We start from the raw sequence: 19,973 nt of genomic DNA on the forward strand, positions 1-19,973 counted from the left end.
TAGAGGTTAATGAGTGGTGTCAATCGATAGAGGGTGACATAATATTGTGTGCGACATAATAATAGGTCCTACATAGAACTTGTTTTACACACTTTACATTTTTAAAACCTGTCTTAAAAGTGCAGCATGCGTAATTTGTGTGGGACATTTCATGCCAGATAGCCCCACTTACATCTGTACTAGAAAAGTGATCCAAATGTGGCATTGGAATAAATGCAGAGGTCAAAATTTTTTGCTTGCACCTCTTAACTGTGAGTCAAAGGTGGAAGAATTGTTGCAGGATTAGTTTGTGTTAAAATATTCTTTGCCGGCTGGAGGTCCCTGCTGGATGCTGCAGAGAACTGTTTTCAAGGCCGATAACAATGATGTGTTATTGCAGAATGAACGGCTCTCTGGCCTCCAGCAGGAGTGGCAGGTTCTGAGGGAGAACCTAGCAGCAAATATCTCGGAAATGGCCTCCAGGCTGAGTGCGGCGGAGGAGCGCAATGCGGAACTCTCGGCAGAGCTGGCTGAAAAGGCGCGGGACTTGGAGATCACTGTGGGCATGTACTCCGCGATGCGCGGACGGCAGTCCTTCTCCAGCCCGGTGACGTCCCCCTGCAAGTCCCCAGGGGAGCCCCCCATAAACTGCTACCAGGAGCTCCGCATGGTTGAGCTGCAGGAGGCCAACGCTGGGCTTCAGCAAGAGGTGGCCCACGTTCAGGTACTGGCAGCCTCACAGTGTTTTTTTGTTTATTTGTTGCAATCTGGTCGCGCATGGTTTGTTTAAACATTTCAAAAAGCTCATTACGTATCATCATCATCAGCCTGATTATACCCACTGCAGGGCGAAGGCCTCTCCCACATTTCTCCACTTAACCCGGTTCTGTGCTAGCTGCATCCACTTGACCCCTGCGAACTTCTTAATCTCATCCGCCCACCTAACTTTCTGCCGCCCCCTGCTACGCTTTCCTTCCCTTGGAATCCAGTTTGTTACCCTCAGCGACCATCGGTTATCCTCTCTTCGCACTACATGTCCTGCCCATGTCCATTTCTTCTTCTTAATTTCTACTAGAATGTCGGTAACTTGAGTTATTTCTCTGACCCACTCTGCACGCTTTCTATCTCTTAATGTTACCCCTACCATTTTTCGTTCCATAGCCCTCTGGGTTGTCCTCAACTTAAGTAGAACTCTCTTGGTTAGCCTCCACGTTTCAGCCCCATAGGTGAGCACAGGCAAGATGCAACTGTTGTATACTTTCCTCTTGAGCGATACCGGTAAGCTGCTAGTCATAATCTGCGAGTGCTTGCCAAATGCGCTCCATCCCAATCGTATTCTTCTTGTTATTTCCTTTTCGTGGTCCGGGTCTGCGGTTACTACCTGTCCTAAGTAGACATATTCGCCTACTACTTCCAGTATTTCGCTACCTAATGTAAACTGCTGTTCCTTCCCGAGGCTGTTGAACATTACCTTAGTCTTCTGCATATTGATTTTCAAGCCTACCTTTCTACTTTTCCTGTCTAGGTCATCAATCATTATTTGCAGTTCATCCCCCGAGTTGCTTAGCAAGGCAATGTCATCAGCAAATCGCAGATTACTGAGGTATTCTCCATCTACCCTTATCCCTATCTGCTCCCATTCCAAGTCTCTGAATACTTCCTCTAAACAAGCTGTGAATAGTACTGGGGAGATTGTGTCTCCTTGCCTAACACCTCTCTTTATGGGAATTTTGTTACTTTCTTTATGCTGCGAATTACGTATGCTGCGAATTATTCTAGTACTGCGTGTAAATTTTGCTTCTTGATTTCACTGGTCTCTTAGGAACCCACAACATATGTCGCTAACCTGAGCTGTCAGAGTGCTGTTTGGATGCCTTTGTACCATAAGAGTAGAGGTGTATGAATGTTTGTAATTTATGACTTTGAATGTGTTTGTTATTTAGTATGAAAAATTGATAGTTTTCCAAATACTCAGATTACCGAATATACCCCGAGAATTTTCGAATCTTGAGATAGACTAAACTCTCATTAATTTGGCCTTCAGGTGGCCAGAAACAACTGGTTCCTAAAACGGTCAGGAAAATCGTTTGCATCAGAGTAAATTTCTCTAATAAACCTGCATTTGAGATGAAACCCAAGTGACATCACATGCCTTGGGTTGCTCCAAGATCGTAAAGGCTGCCCTCTTTTGAGGATACTCACACATGTGTTGGATACCCCACCAAGCCATGGGTGAAAGAAAAGCGGTTGCCCAAGTGCGTGGGCACAGTGGCCAGGTAAGTTCTCCTGGGCACAACCGTAGGGACACTGTTCACGCCTGTCGTCGTCTGCGCTTCCAAACTGTGCTGAAGCGTTGCTCGCACTTCGTGGCGTCATTGTGCTTTATGAGTTTACGCCCGTCACAGTAAGGATGATTCTTGCTTAAAAAAGGTCTGACACCTGCGTGTGCCATTTTGTTTTAATCCTGCACATGTGCAGTTGAACCAGGATATATCAACTCGAAGGGGATTGCGAAATAGTTCGATATACAAAAATCGGCTTGTGATGGCACTTATGATGCCAAAAAACGATGTCGCGTAATCAACCCACTTGCATAATGAACCCACCCTGCACTTTTGCACCAAGAATTTGAAAAAAAAAAAAAAAAGCGTTAAAGCCAGCGCGCTCACATGCAAGCGATTGAGCAATCTCAGCGATGAGCGGCAGCGACAGAGTGAAAAATTTCAAACTTGTTGGAACTGTGTCGCTCTGCCGTTAGACCTCGCTCTGCCGTTAGATGGCTTGATTGCACAAGCCTGGTTCGATTTATCAAGCCGCGCTTGGGGCGGGCATCATGATCGCAGCAGCTGACTGCAAAAAAAAAAAAAAAAAAAGAAAAAAAGAAAAAAAAAACTTCCGCTTCTTAACGTCCGAACAGCACGATAAGAAAGGGTGACTTGCAAAAAAAAAAACAGCGAGAGCTGCCGCTTTTTAACGTCCGCAGGCACCATAGCCACCTCAGCCGCCGCGCGCAGAGAGTTCGCAACACACGCTGGAAAAAGCGTCGATGCCTGTCTGAAAACGGGCTGTGCTGGCTTGGCGCATGCGTTGCGCGTGCTGAAGGAGAGAGATAGCTCGGCAAAAGGATGGGCACACCCATGCACATGGCTTGCAAACGTCATGTGTTGGCGCGCGGAAAACGATAACTGCAGATGCGCGCGCCTTTGAGGAATGGGCGCGGCGCTGCCCAGACCAGCCGTCGCCGAACTGTCCCCTCTCATTCCTTCCGCACGTGGCTTGAAAACGGTACGCGGCAAACGGCCAAGGGTGATGCGATAATCTTTGGGGAAGGCACACTTTCTAGTGTGTGGTGCGGAGTTCGATATATCGAACGACCGGTGAAATTGAGTTCGATGTATGACGCGGCTTTCCTATACTTTTACATGGGATTTTCAAGGGGATATTCCAAGACTTCGATATAACCAAAATTCGATATATCCGGGTTCAATATAACCGGGTTCGACTGTACATACAAACAATGACGGGCACTGCACTGCCGCATGCTCCAACAGTTAAGAGTGATTTAAGGCTGGTTCACACTGGCAATTCGCGGAGGTCGGGCGACACGATTCGTCACGGAAGGGGAGACCCGCACGAGTCGTCAGCGGCCCGTTTCAGGTAGTTTGAGAGAGTAGCTTGCTGACCGATTTTTTGCAACATGACTTCAAGTCGCAAAGATACTGAGCCAATCCGCAGCGCTTCTGCCTCCTTCCAAGCGGGAAAATTCAAGAGTGCATGCACTCGTGTGCACAATCGATATACCGCGCCTACAGTTGTTGGGCACACATGTTAAAGGGGGTATGAAATGGCTAGAAAGGTCACTGACAGACGTTTTTAATGTGTAGAATTATTATTATTTATTATTAATTTTTAAAAGCAGCGTTTTTTGAAACTCGCGGGCTGCGCCATTTTCGCGTGGCGGCGAGATTTGGGATTATTCTGCCGTGATTACCTACGTCACAAGTCACGAGAGTGACAGGCCACGACAGGCTGCCATTGGCTTCAGCCGCGATGGCCACTACGTCACGGACAGACTTCCGGTAGCTGCGAAAGCCGTCTGCTCAAGTGCTGCAATGCATGCGTGAACCCGAGCTTAGCACTTCGGTTCGCGATGTTAACCGAAAGGGTGGTGGCGTCCGACTGAAAGTGCATGTCGGAGCAGGAGTGCGAAAAGAGCACCAGCTGGTCTGATTTAACACCGTACCGATTAAATAGGCAGCATCAACCTTCATGTACCGACCAACGGTGCAGCAGCGTACTGTAGTCCCGTGTTCCATCTCGTCTTTGCCGCATCGACCATTTGTGCGGCGTGTTGATAATTAAATGGAACGTGTGTCAAAAAAAAGGTCTACCCTCAGCTTCATCGCGAAAGTACACAAATTTGCACTGCTTTAAGTGCACTACCGGATGCCGCCAGGGGCGGGCGCTGCGGCCGATGGCACTCCGGTCGTGCGCTGCTCCCTGCTCGTCGCTAGGCCTTGTTTCTTTTGCATCACAGCCACGGCGGATGGCGTTTTAGAATCGTCCGCTTCGCTGCGTCTCTAGTGTAGTCACTCGTGTGCTCCTGTGCACGATTCTTGCGTCTAGCTTTGGAAAGCGGTGACAACCTGCGCTTCCGAACTGCATGTGGGGAGCTACTTTGCTCATGTTTTGCGCCGTTGTTTCTGGCTTGGCCGATGCATACACGAGATGAAACACGCGTGCAGATTACGCATTGGCACTTCCTAAACGATGTGCGTCCGACTGAAAGTGCGCGTTGGTGCAGCAGTGCGAAAAGAGCACGAGCTGGTCTGATTGAACACCGTACCGATTAAAAAGGCAGTATCAACCTTCATGTAAATGAAACATGCGTCAAAAAAGGTCTGTCCTCAGATTCATCGCAAAAGTACACAAATTCGCACCACTCATGTGCAGCACCGGATGCCGCCAGGTTACCGCAGAGATGCCGTCCGCGGGCACTGCGGCCGATGGCACTCCGATCATGCGCTGCTCTCTGGTCTTCGCTAGGCCTTGTTTATTTGCGTCGAAGCCATGGCGGACGGCGTTTTGGAATCGCCTGCTTCGCTACGTCTATAGCGTAGCCGCTTGCAGTGACAACCTGCGCTGCCGAACTGAATGTGCCGAGCTGCTTTGCTGATGTTTTGCGCCGTTGATTGTGGCTCGGACAATGCGTACACGAGATAAAACACGCGTGCACGTTACGCATTGGCACTTTCGAAACGATGTGCGAAAGGAATGTCAAAAAATAAAAGAACACTACAGTATCCTTTTTGTTAATCTCAATTTTAAGATTCGCGGACGAATAATTCGTGCTCACCTGTCATTCGATATTCAAACTCTGTAGCGATCATCAGTCCGTGCTCTCGTCGGTGATGCGTACGTGTATACATTCCATTCGTTATGCACAAGAGATGCCTCTCGCCGACCATAATGAAAGCAGCTCTGGAATAAAAGCGACGACATATGTTTGCACGCGGGCAACTCGCATGCTCGATTGTCTGCCAGCATCCATGCAGAGTCGATGATATCGCGTCAACTCCGTGAGGGGTCACTGGCCGCCGTTGGTCAAACCGCAGGAGACGGTACCAAAGAGACTGACCCAGGCAGCGCGAGAGAAGAAAGCGATCTTGTAGAAAGCCGTGCTCGGCAGGAGTGCACGCTTATTTGTGCTGAATGGGACAGGGATATGAAGGAAAGTGCTCCCTCCGCGGCGGCCGCTGGTATGTGTGGACAGCAGCTTCCCACCTGCAGGTATGCGCTCGTGAACGACCTGAGTCGTTCGGGCTGCTGTCGCACACAATTTCGAGAGGTCAAGAAACTGAAGAAACCGGCGGCCGAGAAAGACAGCAGACAAGGTTGAAAGCTATGCAAATGCAGATGGGATGGGAAAGGCAGAGACCGTGAATGCACGAGCGCCGCTCGGGGAAAACAGGCGCGGCGACCGGAAGTCTGAGAACCGAGCGTCACCCGATGACTCTTTGTGGGCGGAGTTCCCAAGCTGTTTTCGTTTTTTTTCTGGTGTCTCCGAGTGTTGAGTTGAGGGGAGCGAGGAGGAGCACCATTTTTAATCGCCGATATCTCTGGTGTTAATGACGCTGCGGTGAATTGACTTGTGAGGGAGTACCTATCTCTCGACCCCATTTTAGACATTGGATGACCCCTTTAAGGAATACTACGAGAGTGAAGCATGCTAATTCGCGTTTGTACTCGTATTATTGGTCATGTGCTCGACCCTCGGGCATGAGGCGATTTCGTGAAGTGCTAGTATTTCGCGAGACCGCAAACAAAGGCGCGCACACCACCGCCGCTTCCGTCTTCTTCGGATTTGGCCGCACATCTGCTTATAAGAAGTCTTTTTTTCCATACACTATTAGTAAATGGAACCGGCTGCATCCTGACATTATAGAAACTGCTGATCGTGCAAGGTTTGTCGATGCGCTTAGTCATCATAAATAGCTTTCTTCATTTTTTTCCCCATTTGTATATATCCACTGTTTGATTGCCCGTGTTTGCTGCGTGTGTTTGTTTATTACTTTGGTGCAACTATTGTTTGCCCGCATATGTTGCTTGTATTCTTTTTTACTTTCATGCATAGAAGTAGTTGCCTATCCTACCACATTCCTTATTGTAATGGCCATCAAGACAATGTATTTGATGCTGGTACTGTTTCAATTTCCAACTTCGGTGCTTATAAGTGTTCCTATCTTTTGCCTCGTCCCCCCTACTGTAATGCCCACCAGGGCGATATGTAGGTACTTGAATAAATAAATAAACAATTAAATAGAGTGATTTGGCTGTCGAAACAGCCCTCAACACGGGCATAACCATAATGTATTCTTCCTCGCTGATAATTGCACATATTCATACCCATCCGTGATGTAGTGGCTGTCGCGGCTGCAGCCAGTGGCAGCCTGTCGTGGCCTGTTGCTCTCGGTAGTTGTGACTACCCAAGGCAGAATAGTTCCAAATCGCACAACCTCTCGAGAACCGAGCAGCCCGCGAATTTCAAAAAATGCCATTTTTAAAATTAAAGGGGTCGTGAAATGAAAATGTAGCTGCCCAGTTGCAATTTTCCTTGCTTCAGTAAACATTAGGCATGCCGATTCCAAAATATCTCGTCGAAATATTGCTTCTGCACTTAATAATACCATTCTAAAATCACAGCATTTTTGCGTTCCTGAAGCAACCATGCGACCCTGTAGGCCGGAATTAGAAGTACTCGCCTACGTCATGTTTAGCCGTTTGGAAACGCAGATATAATCATTATTTCCCATAAAATAATAGGTTCCTGTTAAAGTTAGCAAATAAATACAGTCGAACCTCGATATATCGAACAGCGCGGTGATTGCAAAATAGTTCGATATAGCCGGAATTCGATATACAAAATCACGTAGAAAACGCGTCAAAAACTAGTACAAATCAATCAATGAACCAATCGTGGCACAGTGGCGCAATAAATACTCACTTGAAGTTTCAAACAAAGTATTTATTCCTTTGGCTTAAAGTACTGTAGCAGCGTAGCTTGCTTCAAATTGGCAACTGCGTGCTTAACCACGGCGTCCTCAACGTAGTCTAAACGGTCCACAAGCTATAGTCCAGCGCCTTCTATTGCGCCGCAGTAGCGGCGTACAAGGTCCAAAGCAGCTACAGCCTCAGTTGCAGTCGGGAGCGGGGCAGCGCTTACGGGATCAACCTCGGCAGCGTCTTCGTTTGGCCGCTCAGCAGTAACTTCTGCCGCAATCTCTACATCTGTCAACTCCGCCACTGTTCCGGTGCTGTCATCACCACCAACGAAGTCATCAATGCACATGCTGTGTGACTCAGCACCGACAAAGCGCTCCAACTGGCTCCAGGTTTCTTCGAGCTGGCATTCTTCCTCTGTGCCGTCGTCCAACGCTGATTCTTCAGTTGCTTGCTCGGAAGCTTCTTCAATGCGGCTTACAAAACCCGCATGCTGAAAGCAGTGAACTACTGTCGACTGCTTGACGCTGTCCCACGAGGCTTTCAGCATTTGAATGGCACCCAAAAGGTCTATCTTTAGCTCTTGGCCCATCCGCAGCTTGAGAAGCAAAATGTCGATCAGCCGACGTTTATAAATGGATTTGAAAGCGCGAATAATGCCCTGGTCCAATGGTTGCAGCTTCGACGTCGTGTTCGGCGGCAAAAACTTAATTTCAATGTTGCTCAGCTGGACATCAGTGTGGTGTGCTGTGCAATCGTCAACGATGAGGCAAACCGTCCGGCCTTGACGCGCCAGCTCCGAGTCCCATGCCTTCAACCATTTTTGGAATATCTCCCGAGTCATCCACGATTTCTTGTTCCATGCGTATGTCACCGGAACACTGGGGCAGTTGCACATGCATCTCGGGGTTTGGAACTTGCCTATGACAAGCGGCCGCAGCTTCGTGCTGCCGTCCATATTCGCAGCCAACAGAACTGAAATACGAGCCTTGCCTTGCTTGCCGCCGTGGCACTTGTCTCCGCGCGTGTCGAGCGTTTGTCGCGGAAGCATTTGCCATAACAGGCCCGTCTCGTCAGCATTGAATATCTGATTGGGCTCATACTTCACGAGAATCTTAGGCCACTCTTCTTCAAGCCACTTCTTGATCTCGCCTTCATTGGCGTCCTCACTTTCCCCCGAGACTGTCTTCCCGACAATGTTAAAGCGGGCCTTAAAACGTTGCAGCCAACCGCTGCTGGCATTGAAGTTCTCGGCACCGAGAATGAACGCAAAGTTCTTGGCCTTCTGTTGTATCATCAGTCCCGATACAGGAATATTCCGGGCCCTTGCGTCGATGAACCATTTGTGCAGCGCCTTCTCAATGTCTTCAAAGGCAGCTTTGCGCACCCGCCGCGCGCCTGAGTGCTGGTTTTGTTCCGCCTTGGCCTTTATGTCACTCTTGTTTTTCAGCAGAGTGCTCAAAGTGCTCCTCGGTATGCTGAAAGCTTCGGCGACGCTTGACTTTTTTTCACCATTTTCAACGCGACGGATCACTTCCAATTTCGCAGCAAATGTCGGGGTCGTCCGCTTCTTCGCGTTTGCGGCCATCACAACACCGACCACGCCGTGACAGGCCTAGGCCACCTAGGCTGCCTAGGCCACACACGGTAACAACGACTGGCGCAGCACAAGTGGCGGCGCCGAGACGCGGTTAGTCGTTGACAAACCAGGCTAGCCACCCTAGCCCGGCCAAGCGTGCATACGCTGCTATGTTCAAATGGCGCCCTCGGCGCGACCGATGTATGCAGCGATCGTGCGCAGCAGTCGGGAACGCTCATCGCGCCGCCGCTATCTTCGAGGGCGTTGAGGGAAAGCTCGCCTCCTGTCAACAGAGTGCACATGGTTTGGGGTGGCGGAGTTCGATTTATCCATTTGGCAACCGACACCGTTCGCAATAAAAAATTAAAAATGCATGCGATTTTCCGTGTGATATAGAAAGTGTTCGATATAATCAATAATTCGATATATCCATGTTCGATATATCGAGGTTCGACTGTATATAGTATATCAATTATTCGCTCACGCAAACGCATTTCTTCAACAATCAACCAGGGCAATCCCTCGTTACTGTCACGTGACGCGCGGTCGGCGGCGGCGGAGGAGGAGGGGGGGTGTCTGCTTCTCGCTGCGCTCTGGTACAGAGCGAGAGGTGACAACTATACCTCGCTCCGCCGGATACTCCAAATGACAATGGTTCCAATTTTTTTTTTTTCTTTTTTTTTGCATTCGTGATGGAGCACAACGTCTTGAGCAGTTTCACACCACCGGTACAACTTGGTTGTGCGGCCGCTGCTGTAAACTTTTTTTTTTTTATTCTTGGCGTCATTAAAGATACGATGTAAATACGGTTTTCAGGTCAAGGAAATCGACAAGTGTGTTCAATCCGAGTGGTGGGTGGAGTGTTTCAGGAGCGGGCGCCGCGGCGCGTACTCGTATATTAATTGCTCGCCTCCGCGCTGCATCATTGAGAATAGCGTGTCGAGCTTCGCTTCCTTTATTTCGGCTGGATGACCTGAACTATATATGGCACTACACGGAAAGCCGGAAACAGAAAAAAAAAAAAAAGTAGGTACAATGTACTTGGGTGGCCCTTTCACCCAACGCGTTGTCGCAGCTTTGCTCCCCCACCTTCCCGACGCCTCTTTCGTAACTTTTCTCAAAAAAAGAGAAGGAAGCATACTTCCTACAACGTCTACAGTGCTCAGATTTCGCCTATTTTTCCTGACAACGTTAGGTTCTGGGTTTAGGCGTGTTGTACGGGTTAGAGTGCTCGCTATGCCAACCGTGTGCGTCGCGAGATTGCAGCACGGCTTCTCCGAGTGGAAGTAACGTTCGCTTTCACAAGTTTTGGCACATCGATTGGATTCATGTGTTCGTACTACTTTCTACTGGAAGTCCTAAATGAACCTCGGCGTCATTCGAAGCCTCGGCATGGACCGGAAATGAAGAAAGCTCACCTCAAACGATGCGTCGTACCGACGCAAAACCGCTGGCCCAGTGCATTGGCAAAAAAAGTGTAGGTCGCGTGATAAAGACAGTAAAAGTAGTTGCGATTTGTAGCCTTACAGATATGCCTATTTGAGAACTACTCGACTCGCAGAAGCCACCAGTTCTATTTGATTGTTTCCTGCCAGACTGCCCTCATAGCAGTAATATGCGCATTTTGGATTATTTTTTAATTTTGAACGATACCGTGAGGCCAGCACAACAGGTGCCCCTACCAGCATGTCGTACCACCCAGAACAGGCCCCTTGGTTCCACTTTGATCACGTTCTTTCCACAGCACTCATCTAGTCCCATAGAACCTGATGAAGACTCCAAAGAGGAGGATCATGTTGAGCAGAGCTCAGAATCCTTCACATCATTTAAAAGACATTTCTAGGGTAAAAATTGTTCACCTCAAAAGCTCATACGCCCCATGTCCTTGCATTACGATGGTGTGATTCCCAGATCAACCATCCAGGAGAAATGCATTCACGCAAGTGTTATTGATTGGAAAGGCGAGTAGATTGGCTTAAAAGTTTAATATCTGACCTGCTACTCTGTACAGGAAAAGAGAAAGAGAAGAACAAGGAGGGTCGTGACTTGATTAAAATATATATAAGAATAGTAACTTGCACCACAGTCACGAGTCAAGTCCTGTGTCATGCAAGAAGCAGCAGAAAGCCTGCACTGCCTGTAGAGCTTTCCATTTCTGGCCAACCGGCCAATAAGTCCTCTGAGAGAGGCCTGTTGCCAAAACACTTGAAAGAAGTAACTCGAGTTATTGTTTTGCACGCATATACCGGGACACACCACTAGTGCACACTCCACAGTCTCCATAATGTCACATGTGGAACATTCTGGGCAGTCCGCCTGTCCAATTAAGTATAAATATTTGTGTGTGAAACCACATTTAGATGCAGTCTATGGAGAAAGCATGCATAATAGCATATAATTGGCAAGTGGGTATGGATCCACTAAAGCACTACCTTGTGGCCTTGAGCACAATTAGATATAAGGAACTCAGTGATGTGTAGTGCCAAAGGCCAAAGGCTGGTAAGGGTGTGGTGTTGAAAACTTCCAAAAATTTGTAATGCAGGCTTTGAAAGTGTGAATGCACACCACTTATGAAGTGGTTTCCCACAGAGTGGAAAGCCTCTTACCAAGGGGCCACAAGCTCAGCAGCGGTTTGTGGAGAATTATGCCCTAAAAAAAAAAAATGAGTCATGTTCTGACCGGCATCACCACAATTGTAGGTGACGCTTGTGGTGATACAGATCTGTGTATACATGGATAGAGTTGTAATATTCTCACCAGATGTATGTCAGATTAAGTTGCTTGAATCTACTAATTGGTACCATGGATTTCTTCAGTATCCCGAGAACATGCAAACGCACCAAAGGTTGAGTCATTACACACAGAGGTTGGGTGGGGTGGTATGGGAAGTCGTAGCGTGATAGCATTTGTAATTAATGGCAGCGGAGTGTACGTGAAAAACTGCTGTTCAGCTGTTCGTCATCAGTGGGTGGCAACGGTGTTGTGCAAGTAGTCGTAAATACACACAAAGTGGTTCGTGTGACAATTATGTAGATATTGGGCAGGCATGTGACATTCTGAAGTAACAGCGCAAAATGTGGATGGGAGCACAAGACGACAAGACGACACAATGTCTCATCGTCTTCTCGTCTTGTGCTCCCGTCCACATTTTGCGTTGTTACCTCAGGATGGAAAACCAACAAGCCCAACCTGCTATTCTGGCTAACATTCCATTGTTTGAGGTGCATTGCGGCAGCCAAGGTTTATGCCAAGCACCTGCACTTCTATGTACAGGGTCCTTCAAAATATGTGCGAACACGGCGAAGCGTGCCCGCGCTCCGTGAGCGTCAGCGCATCCGGCGCGGTCGCGCATCGAAACAATGTGGCGCATGCGCACGCTATGTGCGCATGCGAACGCTTCGAATATATGCGAATATGTGCGAACGCTTCGCCGTGTTCGCACATATTTTGAAGGACCCTGTACATGTTAAAGAGTACTGGCAGTGGTGCTCATATGGGTGTGTACCATTTTCCTGCCTCGGGCGATCAGATTGCAAGCGGGCTAGCACACACAGCCCAAAGCACGTAGCAGAAGTTTGGACTGTCGAACCGCGAAGTCTTCAGTTCAATTGCTTCCCTTATAATTTTCAATTTGTATGAGTATCATACAGTCTGTGCTTGTATGGTTAAATTGCGAAGGTGTACATATCACCTTCGCAATTCGCAATATCACCTCATATCGCTGGAGAAAGATTTGATGTTGGGAAAGGTTGAGGGTCGCCGGAGAAGGGGTAGGCAGCGAACGCGATGGTTAGATGGCATCCTCGAGGCACTGCAGATGAAGTTATGTGATGTTAGGAAGATAGTGAGAGACCGGAAAGCGTGGCGTGACATGGTCAATAGGGTCACGAAGAGTCGGACACGACTGAACTGAACTGAACTGAACTGAACATATCACCTGCTCTCCTGACCAACCTCACTCTGCATAAGTATTCACCAAGCAGTTTTCGTTCCATCAAAAGGCTTTCACAATATTCAGCGACACAAGCAGCTACTCAGACAGCATCAGTGTAGCATTCTTGGAGCTTCGCAAATCTGTGGTTACATTGTTTACTAGCAAAACATTGCATGGTATGTAGATTTGTGCACTAGAACGCATAAGATGCCGTGACAATGTGGGCTGCCCTTACGTCTACAGCTGCCCTTTAATCCTGTTACATTCTAGCCTGCAGTGAATTCAGCAGCAAAAGATTTCACAATTAAATCATCCCAACTTTATATTTCCAGACTTGACCCCAGCACAGACGAAGTTCATTGTATTACCAGCATTTTGGTGGCATATTCAACCAGCAGGCCAATTAACTCAACGTCATGCAGGTTCTAGTGCAGATGTTTCCCTGCAAACTATAGGTATAATCAACGAAGGGGGCTTTACTATACATACCTCTTCAGCACACTGTTTTATGACTGGTTAAAGTCTGGTACATTTCAAGGTATAAGGCACATATTATTGTATGCATGTCTACAGATTGCATATTATGTTGGCTTGCTTCTGAATGAGACTGCAAAATGCTGCAAACAGTGACCACCTTTCAAAGCAGCTTTTGCAGAAAACCGTTTAATTTTTCTATTCCCCATGAGCCACTATTTTTCGAGGCCGTGTAAAGGTGAACGCGGCAACTAGAAAATCTAGGTTTGTCAGTGCCACAAGGACCACCACTTTGTAGTACATTTGGGCATTATCTAATGTTACCAAATGAGTGTTAAAGAGAGACATGCTGCTTTCAAAATAATTTATTTGTTGGCCGCAGGTTCATCAGTGCATACAAATTTTTAGGCTAGAAGGAAGTTGACCTAGAGCAAGACATCTTTTATTCATGCTCCTTCGCTATCTTCCTCTCTCCTAAATATACAAATGTGTATATACAGCTTCACAATCATGATGCGTTGAGGTCAGTGCTAAATAAAAAAAAAATGCATCCGACAAAGGTATAGTTAGAGATTGAGTACACAAAATTCATTCTAAGTGAGCCTATATATATCTTGTAGATTCCAAGGGAAGGCAAGTAAGGCAGGGGGCAGCAGAAACTCAGGCAGGCAGGTGAGATTAAAAAGATTGCGGGGATCAGATGGATGCAGCTGACAGAGGATCGGGTTATTTGGATAGATATGGGAGAGGCATCTATACAAGCAGGTATATACACAACTGCACAATTATGATGCATTTGCGGTCAGTGCTAAAAAAAATTCCACCCATCAAAGGTAAACGAAGGGAGTGAGTACACAAAATTCATTCTAAGTGAGCCTATATATGTCTTGTAGATTCCAAGGGAAGGCAAGCATAGCAGGGGGCGGCAGAAATTCGGGCAGACAGATGAGATTAGGAAGTCTGCGGGGATCATATGAATGCAGCTGACAGAGGATTGTGTTATTTGAATGGATATGGGAGAGGCATCTATTATGATGCCTCCCCCATTATGATGTATCTGTGGTCAGTTCCAAAAAAAGAAAAATTCTACCTGTCAAAGGTAAACGAAGGGAGTGAGTACACAAAATTCATTCTAAGTGAGCCTATATATCTTGCAGATTCCAAGGGAAGGCAAGCATAGCAGGGGGCGGCAGAAATTCGGGCAGACAGATGAGATTAGGAAGTCTGCGGGGATCATATGAATGCAGCATTGTGTTATTTGAATGGATATGGGAGAGGCATCTATTATGATGCCTCCCCCATTATGATGTATCTGTGGTCAGTTCCAAAAAAAGAAAAATTCTACCCGTCAAAGGTAAAGGAAGGGAGTGAGTACACAAAATTCATTCTAAGTGAGCCTATATATGTCTTTTAGATTCCAAGGGAAGGAAAGTGTAGCAGGGGGTGCCAGAAACTCGGGCAAGCAGTTGAAATTAGGAAGTTTGCGAGAATCATGCACCTGGCACAGGATCGGGTTATTCGGATGGATATGGGAGAGGCATTTGCCCAGCAGTGGGTGCAGTCAGGCTAGTGATATCAACAAGACTAACAACTGGATGAGTTGGTACTGATTCATCTTAAAACCAACCAGAAGACGAAACACGTGAGAGGAGCACAAGACAAAGTTTACAACTGAAATGTTACTGAAGGAAAGAGGCAAAAGAAGATTCGCACAGAAATGCACGTGCTCGAAAAACCCTCAAAGCAGTGAAAGCGTGGAAAGCAGAAAGGGTCTAAAAAATCATCTAAAAAAAGCAAATTCCTTATGGTCAAGAACCACTCGTTATAAAAGGGAAGCCACAGATCCAAATCCAAAGGCACACTATGAGTGCGTTCCAATACCCCCTCGTAGACGTCTACTTAGACGGCTACGCGAGCAGCCGCCATCTTGGGATGCGTTCCAATTCTCTCGAAGCAGTCTCTCGAAGACGGCTTCGCCGAAGTCAACATCGATGCAGACTACTTTGCTGTCTAAACATGGCGGACAGAGCGCGTTTCGCGCTGAGCGAGTCGTGCGTGCGGTTGTTGCAGTAGTTGTACGGTGGTCGTGCTCTTTGCGAACGCCGGCGTATATGCATATGAACGATCTTTCAAACGTGAGTTGTTACGTCAATGTATGCGCTAGCTAGAGGCTAATTTAGCTGTCTTTATGGTCGTAAGATTCATAGCACTGCAGATTGTTTTACCGCGCTTAAAAGGAAAGCGTGCGTTGAATGCTGTTTGTCTTCTTTTTTAACTTGACGAGTTTCTTCAGTCGTGATGTTATCGACGAACTCGTCGCTTTCTGGGCACCTCGCCGGGAGTCAGGACGGCTGCTGTACGGCGCACGTGTGTGTTTCTATCTTGCTGTAGTAGCTGTGGCAAACTCTTCTGCGGATTTTCAGACGTTAATCTCGGAAGAACGAACTCGCCTGACGATGCCGACTTGTTGCGCATAGATTTTTTTTGTGGCTGTACATTATTAAAACGAGTTGTCTTTGGTTTCCTCGTCTAGTGACTACAGACAACAGGTGTAACGGCACAGTTTTTCGTTTGCTGTAGCCGGTTATCACCTTTCGTCCGTAATCCCCTCAAGTTTACAGTATTTTGCATGTTTTCATTCTTACAGCTGTGTGAATGAGACATCTGAGAAGCATGTACACTTCAGCATCAGTAATAAAAAGGAAAAACAGACTAACGTTCTCTTCCGTCAATTCGTGATAGGACTCATTGCGTGAGAAGTCGGTCTGCTACAAGTTAACCTATTAATAGTCTATCTACGTTGTGGCGATTACACATGTAATATTGTTGCTGCAAAAAATCGGCGAACCGTTAAAAACGTGATTCTCACCTGTATTGTCGTAAATCTTTAAAGAAAACAACGTTATAATAGTTCTTAAAACGGTTTAGTTCAACCTTTATGCCGCGAGGTGACGCTAGGCGTAAACAGGTAGACGCGTTCCAATACGCGAACCTGTAGACGTCTACGAAGCAGTCTTGCTAGACGTCTAAGAATTGGAACGCACCCTATACTGCAAAGGCTAAGGACGTGTGTGTGGCTAAGAAATCAGGCAACAGTCTTTTGGGGCCTTTTTACATGTGCATCTCTGTGCAAGTCTTCTTTTGCCTCTATCCTTTAGTAAAATTCCAGTTATTAGTCCAGCTGTCCTGCAATTCTCTCTTCTCATGTTTTCCGGCTTTTTTCAGAATGAATAAGGTGATGACTCTACAAACCTTGTGCAAACTGGAAACCAGTGTAACTGTCAGATGGAAACCTTTCCCTTATTTGGCTTGCATCCCAAATAGGGAGGACTTTACTGTGATGTCTGCCGAGGCATCCCGAAAGCCAGTGTGCAAGCTGGCTGTAGCAGATGTATCGGCGCCTCCTGTTGACAAGAGAAAAAGCAATATTCACTTTTCAGCATAGCAAGATGAAAATATGGTTTAGGTCTTTTACAAATTTGAAAGTTATTCATGCATCTGTACAATTAATTCCCGTCTAACAGAAGCTGTACAGTTTAACTTTCACTGTCAATTCATTCTCCCTGGAAGTATGGCAAACTTTGAATTCTGCTGCAGGTGATTGAGAGAGAATGAGACCCACCCAATATTAGAACTCCAGTGCAATCACAATTTGCTACTGCAGCAAAATAATGCCTGAAGGCAATGCAGCTTTTGACTGACAAAACCTGAAAACCAGGGTCTTATATCCTGTAAACTAGTGTTGCGGCCGATGTCAATGTCCACGCTGATATCATCCGCATAGCACGAAGGTGTTAAGTATGCGACTTATGCATTAAGCAGCTCTGTGCATGGAGTCATTCTATTCGAAGGAGCCATAAACTACAAGTGCACTTCTGTCAACAGCTCTCAGTTGTTTTCCCACAACACGCCATGTGCCAAACTTTCTGCAAGTGCCGCAAAACTACTCTATAACTTCATTTGCTAACTGTAAAATTTCCAACACTTACTCAAGCTGTGGAAGTCTCGGTGTACTGGCCTCTGGAAGAACGTCTTTGTTTTTTTTTTTCTGGTTGTCACATTTCAGCACATGTAAAATGTCAGTGTCAAAGCATTTTGGAGAGGTTTACTGTGTGGAGGTGTTGATGACAGTATCAGTGAAGTCAGACAATTTTTTTAATTATATTTGCACACTATACAACACTCACCTAATGCAAGTGGGTAAAAAAAAAACTAGCAAATAAAACTTTGAGTGCTGGTATGGTGATTGTTCTGGCAGCAAGTGGGGACAGGCTATAACAAGAGTTGTAGGGCTAGTTTGTGATCGTCTGCAGAAGCCAGTCCTGCTCTGTGTGTTTTTCTCTGCTGTGTCGTTTTTTAGTGCATTTTTCCATGGCTTCTGCAGGAGACAGGCAATTTCACTTAGCACAGAGTCCTCCGAAATGAGATTGCTTTTGTACTTATTTACTGCATTTCTTGTGGCATTCCTTATGTATTCATGTTTTGTAGTGCTACACTTGCTGAAGGTCATACCTGGCTAATAAAACAAGCAAATGTGTCCGGATAGCGTTTTTTATTTTTTTTTTTTTTTGCCGTTACTTTACATCAATGTGCATGCCCTTTCCATTTAGCAAGTTCACACTATCAGATGAGCGTTTTTTTTTTTTTTTGCCATTATTTTACATCAATGTGCATGCCCTTTCCATTTAGCAAGTTCACACTATCAGATGATGCGTGTTTTCTCATTTACTCGTGCATGGAATTAAGAAAACCAGTAATTTTCACGGTGAAACGTCATGCTCATGCGCACCTTCTACGAAAACAAGAAAAATATGAAAACCAGCGATGTTGTGTTCGCGCTAACGTGGCGCAATATCGACACTGTAGCCATTGTAGATGATCGCAAGTAAGTAACGTTAAAGGGGAAGCTTTCTTTTATTAACACTGCCTTCCGTAATAGATTTCATTACAGCATTTCTTGCTCGAGAAAATGAAAAACAGGTGGCCGCTTGTTCAAGTTATGTTGCCTTTCGCTCAAGGTTCTTACCTTGTTTTCTCGACTAGCAGTCCATGATCAAGAAGCATTTGGAGTACATGCGGATGATCTGTAACACCCAGACGGCTGCTTCAACTACGTAGTCGCCGCCGGGATCTCGCCAGATGCTCTCAAGAGCAGTCGGCATCGGCACGCATCGCCCGCAGCTGCACCTGTTCGAAAGCTTCGGTTAGCGATTGCGCACTCTCGCAATGGTCGAACGTAGGCTAGCTGCAAGACTCGGACATACATACCAATGCGTAGTTCCGAAACGGCTGGGATCGGGAGACTGACGGTCGGGGCTTCTGCTAGCCGGAGTTGTGCCGCGGTTACCGCGGCCTCTCGACACAAGTGTTACTGTACCGGTCGCTCCCAGGCTCCATCTTCGCCGACCTGGCACCCGAAAAGTTGCGTCGGCGTAAGGCTCAAAGCCCACAATGTAACCATGTTTTAACAGTAGCGACTATATTCTAGTTCACTATAGCAGCACAGCGACGCTGGAACCCACGGATATAGTGCCTAGCCACGGAGGAACCTAGGCGTCCGCCATATTAAAAAACCCTGTGTGAGCGTAGAATAGGGCACGATTAGAACCTCTAAAATACACCGAGCTCGGTCAACTTTGGCTCAGCAGGCTCCGGCAACGGGAGCTTCTCATTGGCTTAGCGCTATGATGTATTTGTTGAGTTGAGGAGGACGCGCGCTAGGAAAGTTTATTTCGACAAAATTTGGGATTCCGCGCAATCTTTTCTATATTTCGCGTGTTGCGGGACGCTGCTTTGCAACTGCCGCTGCGGCTGGTCGCGGCACTGCCTCACAGGACGATCTATCCCAGCGTTGAAAGCTGCACTTGCTCATCTGCACCATCACGATTCCGTACGCGGCAGATCGTGCCGCTCCTCGCTGTCGCTCTGGGCACGACCGGCTATGCTGCGCCGTTACCAGGCCATCGCGGACTCTACGCGGAGCGTCGACGCTTCGTCATTGATTGCAGATAACCAGAGGCGGCGATGCAGCGTCACCGGCACGTTTATCTCCTCTCGCTACTTTTTTTTAGGCTAATAACGAAGCGTGAACCTTAACATTGCGCATTTTGCATTGTGGTTACGATGAGGAAACGGCGCTAGGCCGACTAGGCCTAAAGGAGAAACCTTTTCAAAATGGCACCGGACCGCGAGCAGTGGATGCCGCCAGCCAACCAAAGCTCGCCATTTTGCTCACGTGCGGTGGGAGTCGAATAGCAGGGCGCGTTTCACGCGATTTTGTTCTTTTGTTTTGCACTTCGGTGGGCTCGCTCATGGTCACCAATCGAGATATAGGAATGGCCTGAATTGGGATCTTTCGAACGACAACAAGATTATGCCTGCGGATCGCGTATTTCTCGAACTGCGGGAGATCGAAATTCGGTGCAATTTGACCTCAGTTTAAAGGGCCACGCGTGCAGATTCTCGTCTTTGGAATGCTGTAATGCGCAAATTAGGCGGTATTTTTCA

At 47.1% G+C, this 19,973-nt stretch overlaps 1 protein-coding gene across 4 annotated transcripts in view; it reads left to right on the forward strand.

The window, feature by feature from the left end:
- LOC146187532 (uncharacterized) overlaps window positions 1-19,973 on the forward strand; it is a 291,822-nt gene that overhangs the window by 108,838 nt on the left and 163,011 nt on the right. For all 4 annotated transcript variants that reach the window (XM_084607738.1, XM_084607739.1, XM_084607740.1 and 1 more), the window contains one exon: window positions 380-703. In XM_084607738.1, coding sequence (XP_084463864.1) covers window positions 380-703 — 324 coding nt within the window. The remainder of the gene's footprint in view (window positions 1-379; window positions 704-19,973) is intronic.

Source organism: Amblyomma maculatum, chromosome 6 (genome assembly GCF_055883805.1).
Source record: "Amblyomma maculatum isolate TAMU_Amacu chromosome 6, ASM5588380v1, whole genome shotgun sequence".
NCBI classification, from domain to species: domain Eukaryota; kingdom Metazoa; phylum Arthropoda; class Arachnida; order Ixodida; family Ixodidae; genus Amblyomma; species Amblyomma maculatum.